Genomic DNA, 17,818 nt, shown 5'->3' on the forward strand with positions numbered 1-17,818 from the left:
TAAGAAGCTTAGATTGTAGTTTTGTGCCTATCTACCTAAGAGAAATCTCCACTGAACTTAATGGGACTTAAGTTTGCACTGCATTTTTGCATTTTCCTGCTGTATCAAAAAAAAAAAAAAGATAAATTTTTGACTGTAATAGTCAAACTGGTGTGTTTTTTCATATAAAATACCAGCATTGTTCACATCATTTGTCCAAAGGCCAGTTAATATTGTAGTTCTTGATGCCACTGTTTTCAATCACAGTAAAAATCAGTTATATGACCAGCACACCATCAGCTGCTGCAATCTCTAGCACTGAGAAATCGTACCTCAAAGATCAAGAAAACAGTCAGAATTAAGCTCTAGAAACTAACAGCTTACATACTGACTGCATTTCCATGGCTCCTCTGCCAGTGAGAGTGGCTAGGAACACTGTAGATGCTTCTGTGGTTTGTTTAGTATGGCATGTTTATAATGAATGAAAGGCTCTAGAGACTGATCAAAGTAGACCAAGATGATAAATTAACCTATCCTAGTTTAAGAACATGCCACTGAATATTATTTTACAGTGATACATTGAAAGAATATATTTTTCACATTTTTATTTTGCCCGTCTTCCAAGGAACTCAACGTAGCACACTTGCCCTCATTCCTCATATTAAGTAGGTGAAGCCAAGAGGTACTGAAAAGCTCAAACTTACCCAGGAAAGTCTGAAGTATCTGTGTTCATAAACTAACAAACTCACAACAATATCACATTGCCAGTATATATCGCTAAATATTTACATAAATAAATAAATAAATAGTTCTTTGCTCTTGGTGGATGTAACGTGTCTGTCCTTGTTTAGATAGGTGAGGTTATCGTCATAAACGTATTTTGTGGATGTCAAAAGCTAGTGGCCTTCCTCACCCATTGTACTATTTATCATAAATAAGTGTGGACTTATTTCAGTCAGAGGAAGACAGTTTTGGCTGGGTGAACTTTCTTAAAATTCTTTGTCATGTAATTGCTGGACAACTTGAATTACAGTATAGCAGCAACCATTTCTGTGATTATACGGATACCTCTTTCCAACTGCTAAGGTCACAGGAACTGCTGTCATATTGTAGTATCCCAGTTCTGTTCATAGAAACACAAATACTCAGTGATAACTGGGACTGCTAATATGGAGAAAATCCACCATGTACAAACTGAAGCTTCCTGAATGAGAAACATGATCAGCCACATTAAATAGATCGAACAGAACCATTATGCAGACATTCACAGGTGGGCAGTCCTGTGCTTTGGTTGAAAGAATCGCCCATGTTTACTGCTACTTTATTAGTATTTTAATAAGCTGTTTGGTATGGGAAAGACTGAAAAATGCTTTTTTTTAATTATAGAAGAAATGAAGGAAGAATATGACACCATGGGGCCAGAAGCTACAATTCAGACCACTGGAAACAATGGAACAGGTAAGGGAATATATTGGGAGCTCAGTTTTGTTTTCTCTTAGCTTGTTTAACTCTTCTACAAAGAGAAGGAATTAAACAGCTAATTTACTTTCCTAGATGAGAGTTTGAGATATGCCTACTAACCAGTGTTTTAAATTCTGCCCAAATGCTTCACTTTGATGCAAATCAGTGACCCAGTGAAGTTACTAGGAACATTTTCACTAAGATGCCTCATTTGTCTCTCCTTCATTTCTCATGACACATATTTGGAACCTTCCATTACCACAAAACGTTTCTCTAATATAGGTGAGTATGCTGGAATTCAATACAGCTAGAGGTATCATTCTATTACAGACTGTAAAATTTTATTAATAATGGGGTGGGTATTCATTTTGTAGTAACACCAGACCAAGATGTTTTACTGAATACTTATCTTCATTTTTGGACATTTTTTGTATTGTCCAACTTTTTTTAGCTCGCTTTTCTCAGAAATCTGGTTGCTTATAGATGAGAAGAAAGGAAAATTGATACCAAAGCAGCTTGGTTTCTGAGCTGTCAGTCTTTTGCTTAGTTTAAATTATATTAAATGTTTTGTCTTATAGGAGTAATTTTGTTCTAGCCATTTTCCATTTAAAAATGAAATACATTATTCTGCTAAATCAGCCCAAAGGCCTCTCTAATCCAGCATTCTAATCCAACAATGGCCAATCACGTACATCTACAAAGCTCACAAGTAGATTCTGAAAGTAGCAGCCCACTTCCATCATTGCTCAAGAAACTGCTATTTGGCATTTGATTGGCAGCATGAAGTACTCTGAACCGTCTATTTGTTGTAGATCTGTATCTCAGCTATTCCTCATCATGAGCAATGTTTTGCTCCATGATTCTAGTATGTATAATTTGATATAACTTCAGAGGTATAAGAATACCACAGTGATTGTTTCCAATGAGGCAACAAAGTTGTTCCCTGTTCTCCGTATTTTAGTTTCCATCTTGATGCCCACTTGAAACATTGTGAATGAAGGTGGCACCAAAATGTTAGGAGTTTATTATTCACACATCTCTAATGCCAGTACACACCCACATGTTCTTACTAGACAGCACAACAGACTGACTTGTCTAATACTTAATGGGGAAAATAATGAGAAATAAAAGCATATTGGAGTTGAGGTTCAGAGGTTTTGTCTTTTCGTTTTTGTTACATATATTCCCTTATAGTCTGGAACATAATCCACAAAGTAAAATGAAGTCACTTTACATTCAATATACATGAACTACAGTGCAGAATTTGGAGCACCATAATGAACATTTGTTTTCTGAGATTAAAAGCAAACAAAGAAAAGACATATTTGGTGAGTTTGGTAATGTGATCTGAAAGAATCAAACCATGTACAGCTTTTAAATTCAAGTGGCTATTTATATGAAAGATCACATGTAAAACCATAAGATTCTTCCCTTGTACCTTTGATGTTCTCAGCATTTATTCTCCTTGTCATCAAAGGTTGCAATAAATACAGTAGTGCTGTTCTACCAATTAACCTCTATGATAGTATTGCATCCCTTTGGCTAGGAGAAAATGCATCAAGGATTATGGTATGATACTTAGTTGAAAAAAAAAATTGTATTGTTTCTTTCTCAACTAAACCTAGCATTTGAGAAATTTGTAGTATTTAGGCTTTGTATGAGATGCTGGTAGAAGTCTTCCATTGGGTTTCATCTCCATGTATTTCAAATGCATGGAGGATCTCCATTCCAGTACTAACCACACTGGCATTATAGAATTGAGCAATATTTAAGTCTGAATGCAATCCAGGAACGGTTCAAATTCACTTCATTTTTATGGGGACTTCAAATATGGAACTGGATGCATATAGTACATGACTGGTATCCAAATCCATCAGCCACATGGTTGGCTGAGTCATTTTCTCTTTGAATGATTGAAATCTGCTTTCTACAAAGATATATTGTATTTTACAGCCTTTAAAAAACAACCACACAAACAAACAAAAATCTTGTAGCTAAATCATATCAGGATATTCATTGGTTCCAGAATTGGTTGCCATACTTGAGCGGCTTTCATAATGTGAGCAACTTTTAAAACAGATTGTTTCACATACAGTCACAACCTGCAAATATGTCAGTTTAAGCCACTGCATTGTATTTTTAGGAAATGGATGATCAGATACCCCAACATTAAAGAAAATTTCCTTTCTAGCCCCACCTCCCCAGTAATAGTAGCAGGGACTGTTCTCTTTTGAGACATTCTTCTTTAAGTAGGAAAAGAGTTCTCTGTAAAGATGAAAACAGAAGTAAAAGTTGGCAAGTTGGAAGGACTGATCATTCCTCGGCTCTAATCTGTGTATACCAATGACGGCCTGCCACTTCCTGCTTAATGGGGGCTGTGGTTTTATTAGCTTTGCTGCCGATTAGGAGCAGCTATCTTCATTTCACAGCAAGAGTTCCCATAAGAAATAACTGGCCTCCCAGCCCTTGAATGTTTCCTTTAAATATCTACTCTCCTGAGTGTGGTTTATGCTCATACAGTATGATGTTATGCTCCCAAGTCTTTAAGGAGACCCTGCCCCAGTCTTTAATTAAAACAAGACTTCCTTAGTGAGGCCACTCATTTTACATCTTCCTAAAAAGCTTGAATCACAGATGGGACTTTCATTTCTGTGGGCAATTTAAATGCACAATGAATCAATGAGAGTGGTTATATTTTGGAAATTTCTGCAAAGAGAGCATATAAGGGAAAGCCTGTTTTTTTCTAAAATAACCATATATGGTTTTGAGGGGAAGATACCATTTTGGTTGTAGCACTGATCAGTTATTCAACTGATGGGTAAATACTTTGCAGTAACACAAGAAACTTGGTAATTCCTGATCTGCAACCATATGAGTTTTGATATTTATGCTATCCCTTTACTATGTCATTGTACTGCAAACATTGTTACTATTAAGGGTCTGTCAACTTAGTAAATCCCACCGTTTTTAAGGTTTATAAGTTAGACATAAATATTTGACTGAGCTCCTGAATTCCTTTAAATATATACAGAAACTGAATAATGCACAGGTTTACTATCAAAGGAGACATTTACTATCAAAGGAGGCAATTGCAGCCTACTGTACAGAATTACAATTATAGGCCAGTTTAAAGGAACTTAATGTGGAGATTGCAGATCTAATAAAAAACACAGGAATAATGAGGAAAAATTGTTGACTATATTATTCACTTATTTCTCCACTGAAATGAAGTTTAATGTTCAAGATAATAGAGAAAGAGAATGTCACGCCAAAGGAGCAATGGTGTGCTTCGGGTCATAAGGCTAACAAACCACCAGCTCCAAATATTTATTTATTTATTCATTTTATTTTTATCCCTTTATTATTTTTATAAATAACTCAAGGTGGCCAACATACCTAATACTCCTCCATCCTCCTATTTTCCCCACAACAGCAACCCTGTGAGGTGAGTTGGGCTGAGAGAGACTGACTGGCCCAAGGTCATCCAGCTGGCTTTCATGCCTAAGGCGGGACTAGAACTCTCAGTCGCCTGGTTTCTAGCCTGTTGCCTTAAGTATCTTAACTTAATTATCAATCCAACCTCATTGATTTTATGATAGATATTACTGATTTATGCTATTGTATGAGAAGCAGAATCAAACTGATCTCTAGTTTGGCTGGTTCATGAGAGAGACAATATTTTAAACATCTTGGCACAGAGTTTGTAATCTGATCAAACCAAAAAAATGGAGTGAAATGTTCATATGTATAGTTTATAGAAAATAAATGACAATAAAAGTCTTTGTATAAGTCCATGAAGATGCTTTCTAAAAGAAAATTTAAATTTCTGGTTTTTCAACTATAATTCTGCCCTGAGTTACATAAGCTTAAGTCCCTTTAATATCAGTTTAATTGAACGCCACATCTTCTATACGGCAGGGTTTAAATATTAGGAGATTTTGCCAAATTGTTCTTATATTTAATGTTCATAAAGCAAGGAAGGAAAAATTTTAATTTTAGCAAGGGGATGTTTTGTGATACAGAGGACATTGTTTTCATAGGCATTTCAGCAACAATAAAAATAGAGCAGGTTTGTATTTAATGGGAAAATAAGGGCATTTTCAGTGCAGATTGAAAAATAGTTTTAAGAACCTACTTCACACAGTTATGTGGCAGAAATGCATTGCTCTGTTTGTAAGATAACTCCAAATCTCACTTTATTTGAGTAATTTAGGAAAAAGAAGTAGTATTTCCCCTAAGAATGTTATACAATTCAAAACAAGTGTTTATTAGCTACCCTGAGTTCTCTGAGAAAAATGTATATGGCAGAGCTCAGTTCTAGCTCTTATTACTGCTTATTACTCTGTGTCTACTCTCTCCTCATTTTCTATACCCCAGTCCAGCATGAAAGCCCTATATCTAAGCAGAAATGGGAAAAGAAAGAGCAAACATCATAAACCATCTGTCAAAGAATCCCCACCCTGAAAGGATTTAGAAGTGCTAAACCTAATCCATAGAGTTTTGGAGGAGCTAAAGCTAGGGTAACGATCTCACATCCATTCGCACAGACAGCACAATTGCTCTCAGGCTGTAGTTACATTATTGAAGTTTGGTGATTTTTGTGAAGTATAAACTAGAATATATGAAAGTATGAAAAACTATTCGTTTGGCTCTGTGCATACATATAATACAAGATTGCCCATTTTTCATTTTTAGTGATACAGAGGGATCTCCATGGCTTTCTTTCTTCATTAATGAATATCACCATCAGAGACTAAAATTAGTTATTAATTTTCTGATTAGTGAAATAAACCAGGTGGAGATAAGGGTGACCAAAGACAGGCTTAAAATGTTCCACAGAGGGGTTTATAATCTCCCAGAGATTATAAACACAGAGCCATTTAATTTTTCTTTTTTCCCCTGCTTGTCCCTTTTCCATTTTAGTTAAGAATGCAAATTGCACGTCAGACTTTGAAGAATATTTTGCTAAGAGAAAACTGGAGGAAGGAGATGGACATTCAGTCAGTATAGCAGAGTACCTACAGCGCAGTGATACAGCCATTATTTACCCAGAAGCCCCTGAGGAACTGTCTCGCCTTGGCACTCCAGAGGCCAATGGGCAAGAAGAAAATGGTGAGGATGGAATTCATTTTTAGCCACTCTTGACCTTTTGCAGCTGTTGCAATTATAAATGCACTACATGCCTGGATGTTTACCTTAAAATTGAAGAACAGCTGCAGTACCATGGAATTTCATGAGCAAAGACTGGGACTGTAATTTCAGCATATTGTGATTTAATTTTTTTTAAGTCAGCAAATTGAGAATATGGTATAGGTGAAGTAAATAACAGGGGAAGTAAAGGTTATATTTTAAAGGACTAGTGTGCTGGCTTTAATTTTACTTTGGAATGATTGACTTTTTATCAGGCAAATTAACAGTTACTCATTGAGTCTAAGTCTTCAGCAAATAACGAAAAAAGCATCCATGAGGATGAACTAGATAGTATATAAGGAGATGAAGTGTGGTAATTAAGTAAACAGCATCAGTTAACAAAACATCTTTTGTTTTTATCTCTTTCTGTCTAGTAGTGCAGTAGATAAAGTCTTAAAATGGGATAAAACAAAATGTTGAGTTAATTTTCTAGTGAACAATATCCAAGGTTTTTTCAAACGTGTAAAAAATGATTGATGTGGTGTTCAGCCTAGGTAGAAATCATGGGTCTCTAGTGTAGGCAGATTGAAGTGATTTTTGTCAACCCATCCTGGGCAAGAAGCCCATTAGCTGCCATTGATTTACTGACCTTTCCGCTGGCTTCTTTCTCTTATGTCTCCTGGCTAAAGACCTGCCACCTGGAACTCCAGATGCTTTTGCCCAACTGCTGACCTGCCCGTACTGCGACCGGGGCTACAAGCGTTTGACCTCCCTGAAGGAGCACATCAAGTACCGCCATGAGAAGAACGAGGAAAACTTCCCCTGTCCTCTCTGCAACTACACATTTGCCTACCGCACCCAGCTCGAGCGGCATATGGTGACGCACAAGCCAGGGACAGATCAGGTGGGGAGGGGGGCTGACTTTAAGTGATTTCTTTCTATAATAACCCCTTAGAGAAATGATATTGCTTTGATTGGCAATCATTATTAATTTTTCATGGCATTTTGAAGATGCAGATCTTTTAATGGTAATAGCTTTAATTGAAGTCTAAATGATTTTTTGATGGTCTCTTCTAATATGATTTAATAGTCTTATGTTCACGATCGAATGAGTGTGTTAATTTCTAATTTAGAAATTTTATTTGCACTTAAACTTGACTTTAGTTTCATTTTTTTTATGTTCCTCAAAATGTGAATGAAATTGTGGCATTTTAATTATACATTATTAAACATCTTAGCAATTTTAATCCTATTTTTTACCTAGTTTTACTTTGCATTTTTTTACCACATAGGATCTCAAAGATGTCTCAAGAATCTTCTACTCTTCTTTTCTATCATTCCTAACTTTTTATGGAGCCTCATGTATATCTTTCCCAAAGTTTAGAATTTTGAGTTAATCTTGTGGCACACATATGTGGCATGCATTATGACTGTTTTAACAATGTATGATCGCATTATCAGTCAACACCTGAAATTTATGTCACAGCATCCTATCTGCTATTAATCAAAACGATTCCTTGATCAGATGTGTATTACATTTGATCAGATAGAAAGTGTCTGGTTTGAACTTATTAAACTTTGATATATTAATAAACAAGTTACTCAAAAGTGCTATTTTAGAAAGTTCTTTTTATACCAAATGTGAATTTTTGAGATCTCCTTCCTAAAATTTTTCCTATGATGTATTATAATGCAAATTCCAATGGTGTGCACTGTGCCCAATCGTATAGTTTATTTCTATTCTAAAGAAAATAAAATATACTAATTTATCTTAACAGGAATCTCCAACTAAAATACATCTTTAATTAGTCTTACGTGTTATCAGGCTCACCTTCTAATCAATTTGATGATTGGTTCTCATCTCTCACTTTCTTTCTGCAATCAGTAAAATATCATTGTGGCAGAATTTAACATAATATTTCATTTTAAAGAATCAAGAGAGTATTAATCTGTTACTCTGCCCCCTTCACTGCAAAATATTAAGATGGCATGGCTTTTTCTCCTTTGGTTTCTCTGTTGCTTCTAACTATGAAAACACTAGGAAGAAAATGGCTGGATATTTATCCAATCTAACTGCCTTACATTTCACATGCAAGAGTGTGATTGTGTTGGCGCATTACGAATGGTAGCTTTGGTGTTGAAAAGTCCCCTCATTTGCTCATGGCATTTACAATTAGTAAATTAAAATGATTGTATCATATTAACAGTGGCACAACTAAAGTTTATAGTAGTCCTCTGAGGGCTGTGGGGGGAGACAAAGCAGCTGTTGCTGTTTGTTTATGCAACTCAGCAACATATGAGCACTGGTCCCTCAATGGGGCTCGGCGGGCTGGGCTCTGCTTGATCTTTGAAGGTTGCTGCTGTTTGAACAACCCTCCCTGTGTCCCATGTAACACCATCTGTCTCACTAGGAATGTGGGAAGATTCAGCACACCCTAGCAGTTGTCATACCGTTTCTGGGCTGTCTTTTCTGCAATAGTCTTTTGTGTCATTGCTGCTTGGTGGGGGGAAAAAAAAGGCTGACCTCCTACCTTGAACATCCAGACTAGATGACTGCAGCTTTTTTTTTTCTTGGTCAGAATTCAAAGTCACAGCACTTTCCTCCCTTGTTCAGAAAGGTCAGCTGTGTTTGATTCTATCTTTATGCTGCTTTTTAACTTGTCCTTTCTGCCAACTTTTCTTCTTGTTTTGTCCTGGCTACTTTGCATTGCAAAGGAGGAAAGAAAGAAAGAAAGAAAGAAAGAAAGAAAGAAAGAAAGAAAGAAAGAAAGAAAGAAAGAAAGAAAGAAAGAAAGAAAGAAAGAAAGAAAGAAAGAGTTAATTGTCTGATCAGGATTTTTTTTCTCAGCAGTGAGCACCTCTTGCATTTGATAACAAATAAATCTTGCATGTAATCACAATGCTGAATGATTCAGAGGCACAAGAAAGGGTTTTAGAGACACAGTTTTTAAGCTGCAATTATGAAGAACAACAAGTGTGCTAAAATATAACAAACCTCAGTTTCTTCAAAAAATTAAAAATCCATTCTTCCCAATATTGCATGTCTTAATATAATTCCAAGGCAAATGCTGAAAATGCTTACAAACTGGCTTCAGGTTTGCTGCCAATGCTTTGATTTTTATGGCAGCACCAATGAAGCAAATAAATGTCCGTGCAGAGCATCTTCTTGGACAAATAAATACAAAGCCGCTTTAATTATTTTTTTCCCTCCAAATGCGATCTTGCTATCTCTTTGTCCTTTCCCTTCCTTCCCCCTTTATATATAATTATGCACACACCCTTGGACATATATTTGCATAAAATTCATGCTGACATCTTAACTCTCCTAGCACCAAATGCTGACCCAAGGAGCGGGCAATCGTAAGTTTAAGTGCACGGAGTGTGGCAAGGCCTTCAAGTATAAGCACCATCTGAAGGAACACCTGCGAATCCATAGTGGTGAGTCCTTGAGGTGCCAGGGCCCTCATTTGCATTTTGTTTAATGAATTGACTTTTAACAAGAGAAACAATAAACAGGATATTGAACTAGTTCCAACAAACACAGAATATGATTTGCTTTCTTTTGGCTTAATGTGATATCTGAAGACACTTGATATGTTTTAATGTAATGTGTAAACTAGCCATGGGCTGGATTCATGTATCACACTGAGCCATGTTAGTTTTAAGCACTGTTTCTTGGACAGTTCAGAATCTGTCTTACAGATAAGCAAGATTACTAATTTATCATGGCTTGTGTGGCCAATTCCTAGTTCGATTTCCATCTTTTTTTTAGTTATTCTTGCTTCATACTTCTATGGAGCTTTAGATAAAACAAACCAAGAATAAGCCAGGGCAGTATGAACAAAGCAAATATTTCATCTGTATATAATAGTCAGCCACTGTTACACTAAGTAAGCCAATAATGAACAATGGTTTCACTGGAGTTTTTTTGCCCTAAAACCATGTTTTATTAATAGATACCTGCCTATTTGTATATCAAACAACCTACCTAATAGCAGAGGGCAGTGTGTGAAACCAGCCTTTTATAATTTATTCAAACCTTCAGTGGATGATGTTTGTAGCATAGGACTTTTTCATTCACTATACTCATACAGTATCTGTAAATTGTTTTTCCAAGTATAAAAAAAGTAATGTATAAACAAAGCAAACTTTGACACCTCCTTATCAGGTATCAAAGATTAGCTGCAGCTTTCCAAATCAGTGAATCAGCCATGTTTTTTTTAAAGTTATTTATTTGATCTCCTGTAAGTTCTTGCATTAGGTCACAGAACAATGGGAAAAATGGGGCAATTTGAATTTCTCAGTACATGAAAATCTAACTGAATTTTTCCGCAGTCAAAAAGTACTTATAAAGCTCAGAATTCTGGGTTATTTTAAATAAATAATAAATATTTTATAGGACACAGACATACACATATATACCTCCGTAAGTAAGTCCCACCAAGTTGAGTGGAACTTCCTTTCAGTTAAATTGTTATATATCTTTCCAGTCTGCTGAGAAGTTTACTCGGAAGTAAATCTCAGTGATTCGTATAGAACATGTTTAGTACTGTATGGGAGAGCATCAGGAAATCACAGGGCTAGAGTCTACACTGAGTAGTTGAAAAAAATCCCAGAAAGGAGTGGTGACCCACTTCCATATCATTGCCCAAAAAATCTACATGGGGTTTGATATGTACAGTAGTTATAAGGACTGAGTTCATCCTGAGGGAGTCTTTCCCTGTGCTTAAATAGGTAAATATATGCTGCAAACAAACAAAATCCTTCAGTGTCATATTTTACAGACTCAAGCTTTATTGTAAGTTGTAATAACTCTGGAAAGCAGATTTTGTTAATATTTAATATACTAATTGTGTTAATTAAGTTATAAGTATCTAAAAACAAGCAATGAATGTTGCTTTTTACAAAGTAGATCAGTCCTGGGAAATTTTAGTCTAATCCAAAATTAAGAACTTCTAATTCCCAATGATTTTTAATTGGAGAAATATAAATATGGGTCTAACATGCCGATTCAAGCAAATGGCTTAGATGAGATGTAAAAATAAACCACTGTTTCTCACTATAAGAGTATTCTGTGGCGACATTTTTCCTTTCTTTTTCTCTTTCTCTCTTCTCTCCCCCCAGAAGAAAAAGTTTACCTGTAATGCCAAAACTTCAGGAACTGTGATTGTATTTAACTACAAATTGAAACAAACTTGGATCTGGGACCATAATTTCATCCTGGCTTATTCTCATTACTCTTAGCTTAAGTAAACACAGTTTCCTGAATGCATAAGTCATGGGGAACTATCATTTGCTTATATTCAAAAGTAGACTCTTAATCTAATGATGGCAAAGACTTTTATAGCTTCTTTTCATAGAATGAAAATCAGAGTTTCCTGTTATGCCTTAACTGGGACTTAAAATCACTTATATCTGCTAGATCATGCCACTTGTTTTAGTAATCTGTTTAGGAACCATAGCTAAGTAGAAATATTCTTTAACTTGAACCTTTCAGTGAATCTAGCACCAACTGTTGTTTAATCTACATATTTTTTTAATGTGATATTAGCTTTATTTGTTGTAGTGTACCTGACTGTGGCTGTGTTCATATGACATACCTACCCATACTTAACTGTCCATGATTTATTCAATTAACAGAATTTTTTGGATTCACACAATTTATTGACCTATAAACTAACCAGATGGGTTAACATAACATGTTCAGTTAAAATATGACTGGCTGGTTTGTGATTCAACATATTGTGTAAATGTAGCCCATATATTTGGTAAAGATTCTGAGAACCTGAAGGCCCTTAACTATTTTATAAAAAAAAAATCCCTTCTCATCCATATGGGTAGTATGTGTCCTCAACCTCGGGTCCTCTACTAAAGGCCTGGGAGTTTGAGAGTTCTGCACAGTATCTTAGCCGTTCCTAGCACTGCACTCTTCTGGACAGAGAGCTCTGATGTAGTTCCTGGGATCTGTTGGAGCCACTCTCTCAGCTTGGGGGTCACAGGCCCAAGTGCTCCTACCACCACTGGGACCACTTTGGCCTTCACTTTCCACATCCTCTCTAGTTCTTCCTTCAGGCCCTGGTACTTCTCCAGCTTCTCATATTCCTTCTTCCTGATGTTTCTGTCACTTGGCACCACTACATCTATCACCACCGCTGTCTTCTGGCCCTTGTCTATTACCACAATGTCCGGTTGATTGGCCAGTACCTTCTTGTCTGTCTGGATCTGGAAGTCATATATATATATATTTATATATATATGCATGTTATAGTAGATATTTTTTCTTACGTAAAGGCATATAGTCCATAAAAGGCATATAGTCCATAAAAGTATTCTTAAAAGTTGTATTTAAGGAGCAAATTTTATCACATTTTCCCATTGTGCAGACTGTAATAGTTCCTGAGAAAATGCAGATTATGTGAATTGTATAATACTTTTTCACAAGTTTGATTGACATCGATAGTTATTATTTATTAGGTAATGGTGCTGAATAATGAAAGGGGAAATATAATTGCTGTTGCTTCTTTGGCTAAGAAAAACTTGAGATAATTAGGAGATTTTAAGGAGGCAGGACAAAGTGGGAGGAAAACTGTCTAGAGATTTTGTGCTATGTGATTCTATCCCCCCCCACCCCGCCATCTTCCCCCCACCCCATCCCCAGCTTTAAAAGTTTCTAGTTCTGGAGCATCACATAGATTTTTTCTGTGGTGTAAAGTAAACATAGCATTTATCATTCTGTATGTTGATGAAGATTCTCAGTCATCCAGGTGGAATTGTCTGTAGGTTGAGTCACGGCAACTGGATTTCTTTCTTTTTGGTTGAAACATTTTGCTGCTTGTCCAAGCAGCTTCTTCAGTCTGGGCAAAGGTTGGTGAGGGGGCCCCATATATGTCTTCCAGGGTGGCTGCATTCAGGTGTAGGGACAATGCAGCCACCCTGGTAGACATATATGGGCCCCCCCTCACCAACCTTTGCCCAGACTGAAGAAGCTGCTTGGACTAGCAGCAAAATGTTTCTACCAAAAAGAAAGAAATCCAGTTGCCATGACTCAACCTACAGACATTCTGTATGTCCAACATTATATGATAGGATATGGGAAGTAAGTGGGAAGAATAGCATTGTTTTAGGTCAGTGATGCAAAATGTGGGAACTGAAAATGGCCCATCAGCTTCTATTTTGCACCTCCAGAGTTTCCTAGACAAAGTTTGCAAGTCTTTTGGCCTTCTGAGGAGGAAGCATTTTTGGAGTTTGGGAGGGAGGTAAGGTATTCTTGGTATCCATTAATCCTCCAGGTCCCCTCTCTCATAACAGATCCTAGCCCTCTAACTTTCTGACAGTGACCCTTGACACACTGTGTAAAGCTCAAGTCAATGGGCATTGCAAATTCCTGTAGTCTGTAGAAGGAATCTCTGTTGGTAGTTCTCCATGTGCTCCAGCAAAGGAAAGAATTTCTAGCCTTCAAACTCTGAATTACTGAACTCATGCACACTTATTTATTTTATTTATTCATCAAATTTATATGGTTGCCCATCTCATGAAAAAGTTACTCTGGGCGGCATACAACAAGATTTTGGCTTTAAAGAAGAGATTAGGGATGAGTAAGATATTATGTTTGCTTCAGAGACATCTCTACTACTCTTTGATCTTTTCCCAGTAGCTCATCTGGAAGTATCAACAATTAAAAGCCAAATAAATAAATATCCATAACTTATTCTCAGGCAGAACCTATCCTAAGTTTCAGTTTAGGAAGCTGGATGAGAAAAGAAAGGGCAAGTGAACATATTTATAGTGGTAGAATGTGATACTGCTAACAGTCACAAACTCAATTACGTAGGGTAAAATAATTCCAGGAATATTCAGTGCTGTGTTATTCAAATGGAGAACTTGCTGAAAAGTAAGTTCATCGAAACTGCATGTTGCCTGGGCTCTTTTTTAAAAAAACATGGCAAAATTATATCCTGCCCACTCTATTTAGGTATTGCAAAGATTAATATATATAGGTTTTCAAATTTATTTGCATAATTACATTGCAGGAGAAGCTTTATTCCCTTTTTAAAACACACACATTTGTGCACTACAAAATGTTAGCAGCAATCAAAATTAGGGCTACCAGAAAATTAGATATTTTTAGACAATTATTTCTACATGCAGAGACCTAAATGTAATTTGGAAGGAAGGGAGAAAATATAATAAGATGGAATGGATTTGCTAGCTTTGCTAGCTTAGCATACATAGCTGCTGCAACAGAAATCTAAAGAATATTTCAGTTTGTGTGTTACTAAAATACTGAAATCTTTAAAAATTCATTGCAGGTGAAAAACCATATGAATGTCCAAATTGCAAGAAGCGTTTCTCCCATTCTGGTTCATACAGTTCACACATCAGCAGCAAGAAATGCATTGGTTTAATTTCTGTAAATGGTCGAATGAGAAACAATATCAAGACGGGTTCTTCTCCTAATTCTGTATCTTCCTCACCTACTAATTCAGCCATTACACAACTGAGAAACAAGCTGGAGAATGGAAAACCACTTAGTATGTCTGAGCAATCAGGCTTACTTAAAATAAAAACAGAACCACTAGATTTCAATGAATATAAAGTTCTGATGACAACTCATGGCTTTACTGGTGCTAATCCATTCATGAATGGCAGACTTGGTGCAACCAGCCCAATAGGAATCCATGCTTCTACGCAAAGTCCAATGCAGCACTTAGGGGTAGGGATGGAAGCACCTTTACTTGGATTCCCAGCAATGGGGAGCAATTTAAGTGAAGTGCAGAAAGTCCTACAGATTGTAGACAACACCGTTTCTAGGCAGAAAATGGACTGCAGCACTGAAGAAATTTCTAAGCTGAAAGTTTACCACATGAAGGACCCATGTTCCCAGCCAGAGGATCAAGGCATTACTTCTCCTGGTATTCCACCCGTGGGTCTTCCAGTAGTCAGTCATAATGGTGCCACTAAAAGTATTATTGACTACACATTAGAAAAAGTCAATGAAGCCAAAGCTTGTCTCCAGAGTTTGACTACGGATTCAAGGAGGCAGCTCAACAACATTAAGAAAGAAAAACTACGCACCCTAATAGATTTGGTGACTGAAGATAAAATGATAGAAAACCATAATATACCCACTCCATTTTCATGCCAATTCTGTAAAGAAAGTTTTCCTGGACCCATTCCCCTGCATCAACATGAACGGTACCTCTGTAAGATGAATGAAGAAATCAAGGCAGTCCTCCAACCTCATGAAAATATGGCTCCTAGCAAACCAGGTGTGTTTGTTGATAAGCAAGCTCTCCTCCTATCATCTGTACTTTCTGAGAAAGGAATGACTAGCCCTATCAATCCATATAAGGACCATATGTCTGTACTTAAAGCATACTTTGCTATGAATATGGAGCCCACTTCTGATGAACTACTGAAAATTTCCATTGCAGTTGGCCTTCCTCAGGAATTTGTGAAGGAATGGTTTGAACAACGAAAAGTCTACCAACACACAACTTCCAGGTCGCCACCTCTGGAAAGGAGCAATGCCAAGGTGGTGCTGGCTGCCACCAACAACACTCCCACTAAAGACTCTTTGTCAGCCAGATCCCCTATAAAGCCTGTGGACTCTATAACATCACCATCTATAGCGGAACTTCATAATAGTGTTACTAACTGTGATACTCCTCTCAGGCTAACAAAACCTACTCACTTTACCAATATTAAACCAGTTGAGAAATTGGACCACTCCAGGAGCAATACTCCTTCACCATTAAATCTTTCTTCCACATCTTCTAAAAACTCCCACAGTAGTTCTTACACTCCAAACAGTTTCTCCTCTGAGGAGCTTCAGGCTGAGCCTTTGGACTTGTCTTTACCAAAACAAATGAAGGAACCCAAAAATATTATAGCTACAAAGAATAAAACAAAATCCAATAGTGTAAATGTAGACCACAACAGTGTTTCTTCATTATCTGAAACCTCAGATGAGCCACTGAACTTGACTTTTATCAAGAAAGAATTTTCTAATTCAAATAGTTTGGATAAAAGCACTAATCCAATATTTGGTATGAACCCTTTTAGTGCCAAACCTTTATATACCACACTTCCACCACAGAGCGCATTTCCCCCAGCCACTTTTATGCCTCCTGTTCAGACCAGCATTCCTGGGCTACGACCATATCCTGGAATAGATCAAATGAGCTTCCTACCACATATGGCCTATACATACCCAACTGGAGCAGCTACATTTGCTGACATGCAGCAAAGGCGAAAGTACCAGCGGAAGCAAGGATTTCAGGTAAATCTATGGATTGTTTCATAACTGTATATTTGTGGAGTCCTTGGTGCTCTCTGAGCCTTGTTGTTTTCTTGCAGACATTTCATTGCCAGACTAGGCAACATCTTCAGTGCAAAGAGGGAGTGGGCCTTGCTCTCAGTTTATATACTGTGGCTTGGTCCACTCCCTGTTTGCACTGAAGATGTTGCCTAGTCTGGCAATGAAACGTCTGCAAGAAAACAACAAGGCTCAGAGAGCACCAAGGACTCCACAGTTCAACCCTGAGCTACAAATATTCACTTCGATTGAATAATATTTAATGACTTGCAACATAATTCTAAAGTTTTGTGATTCATTTAGCTTGTTTTTAATGAGTGAAAGGTTTAAAAAGAGAAACGAAACTTATAAGCAGAATTAAGATAGGCAAACATTCATACACAGAAAAGCTTTTCCTAGTAAGCTTGTAGTAGTAAAGAAAAGACTGCTGAGAGAAATAATATTCCTATATCTAAAATAAATATAGCCCTGTGTGACACCCCACCCCCACCCCATACCCCTGTTCCCTGGCTTCATTGGTAAAGTGTTCACCAGAACCCTTAGAATATTCCAGAGAGTTATGTGGCAATGATAATACAGCAATAAGCTCTTTATAATAGGTTCTGACTAATCTTTATAAAGCTATTAAAAGGTTTATGAAGATCCTCAAACCAGACTTACTTTCATCTCATCTACTCTATTTTCTACATATCTCTATGCCATGCACCCATCCACTCATCCTGTCCCATAGATCTGTTGGAGAAGACTCTAAACAAATTCCAGTACTTTAGGAGCATCTGCTGTATTCTTCATTTACACAGAAGGATTCGATCATTTGTCATCTTCAAAAAAGATTAAATCAATCTTGAATTAGGATGATGTTTTATAAACTATAAGTGGTCATATGAAACTGGCTCATATATCATATCACATCCACTTCACTCAATGTCA

General features: G+C 36.8%; 1 protein-coding gene across 4 annotated transcripts in view; it reads left to right on the forward strand.

The window, feature by feature from the left end:
* Nucleotides 1-17,818, forward strand: part of ZEB2 (zinc finger E-box binding homeobox 2) — a 165,819-nt gene that overhangs the window by 124,564 nt on the left and 23,437 nt on the right. For all 4 annotated transcript variants that reach the window (XM_063318389.1, XM_063318391.1, XM_063318388.1 and 1 more), the window contains exons 4-8: nucleotides 1,366-1,437; nucleotides 6,364-6,552; nucleotides 7,260-7,474; nucleotides 9,900-10,008; nucleotides 14,880-16,852. In XM_063318389.1, coding sequence (XP_063174459.1) covers nucleotides 1,366-1,437; nucleotides 6,364-6,552; nucleotides 7,260-7,474; nucleotides 9,900-10,008; nucleotides 14,880-16,852 — 2,558 coding nt within the window. The remainder of the gene's footprint in view (nucleotides 1-1,365; nucleotides 1,438-6,363; nucleotides 6,553-7,259; nucleotides 7,475-9,899; nucleotides 10,009-14,879; nucleotides 16,853-17,818) is intronic.

This window comes from Candoia aspera, chromosome 1, assembly GCF_035149785.1.
Source record: "Candoia aspera isolate rCanAsp1 chromosome 1, rCanAsp1.hap2, whole genome shotgun sequence".
Taxonomy (NCBI): domain Eukaryota; kingdom Metazoa; phylum Chordata; class Lepidosauria; order Squamata; family Boidae; genus Candoia; species Candoia aspera.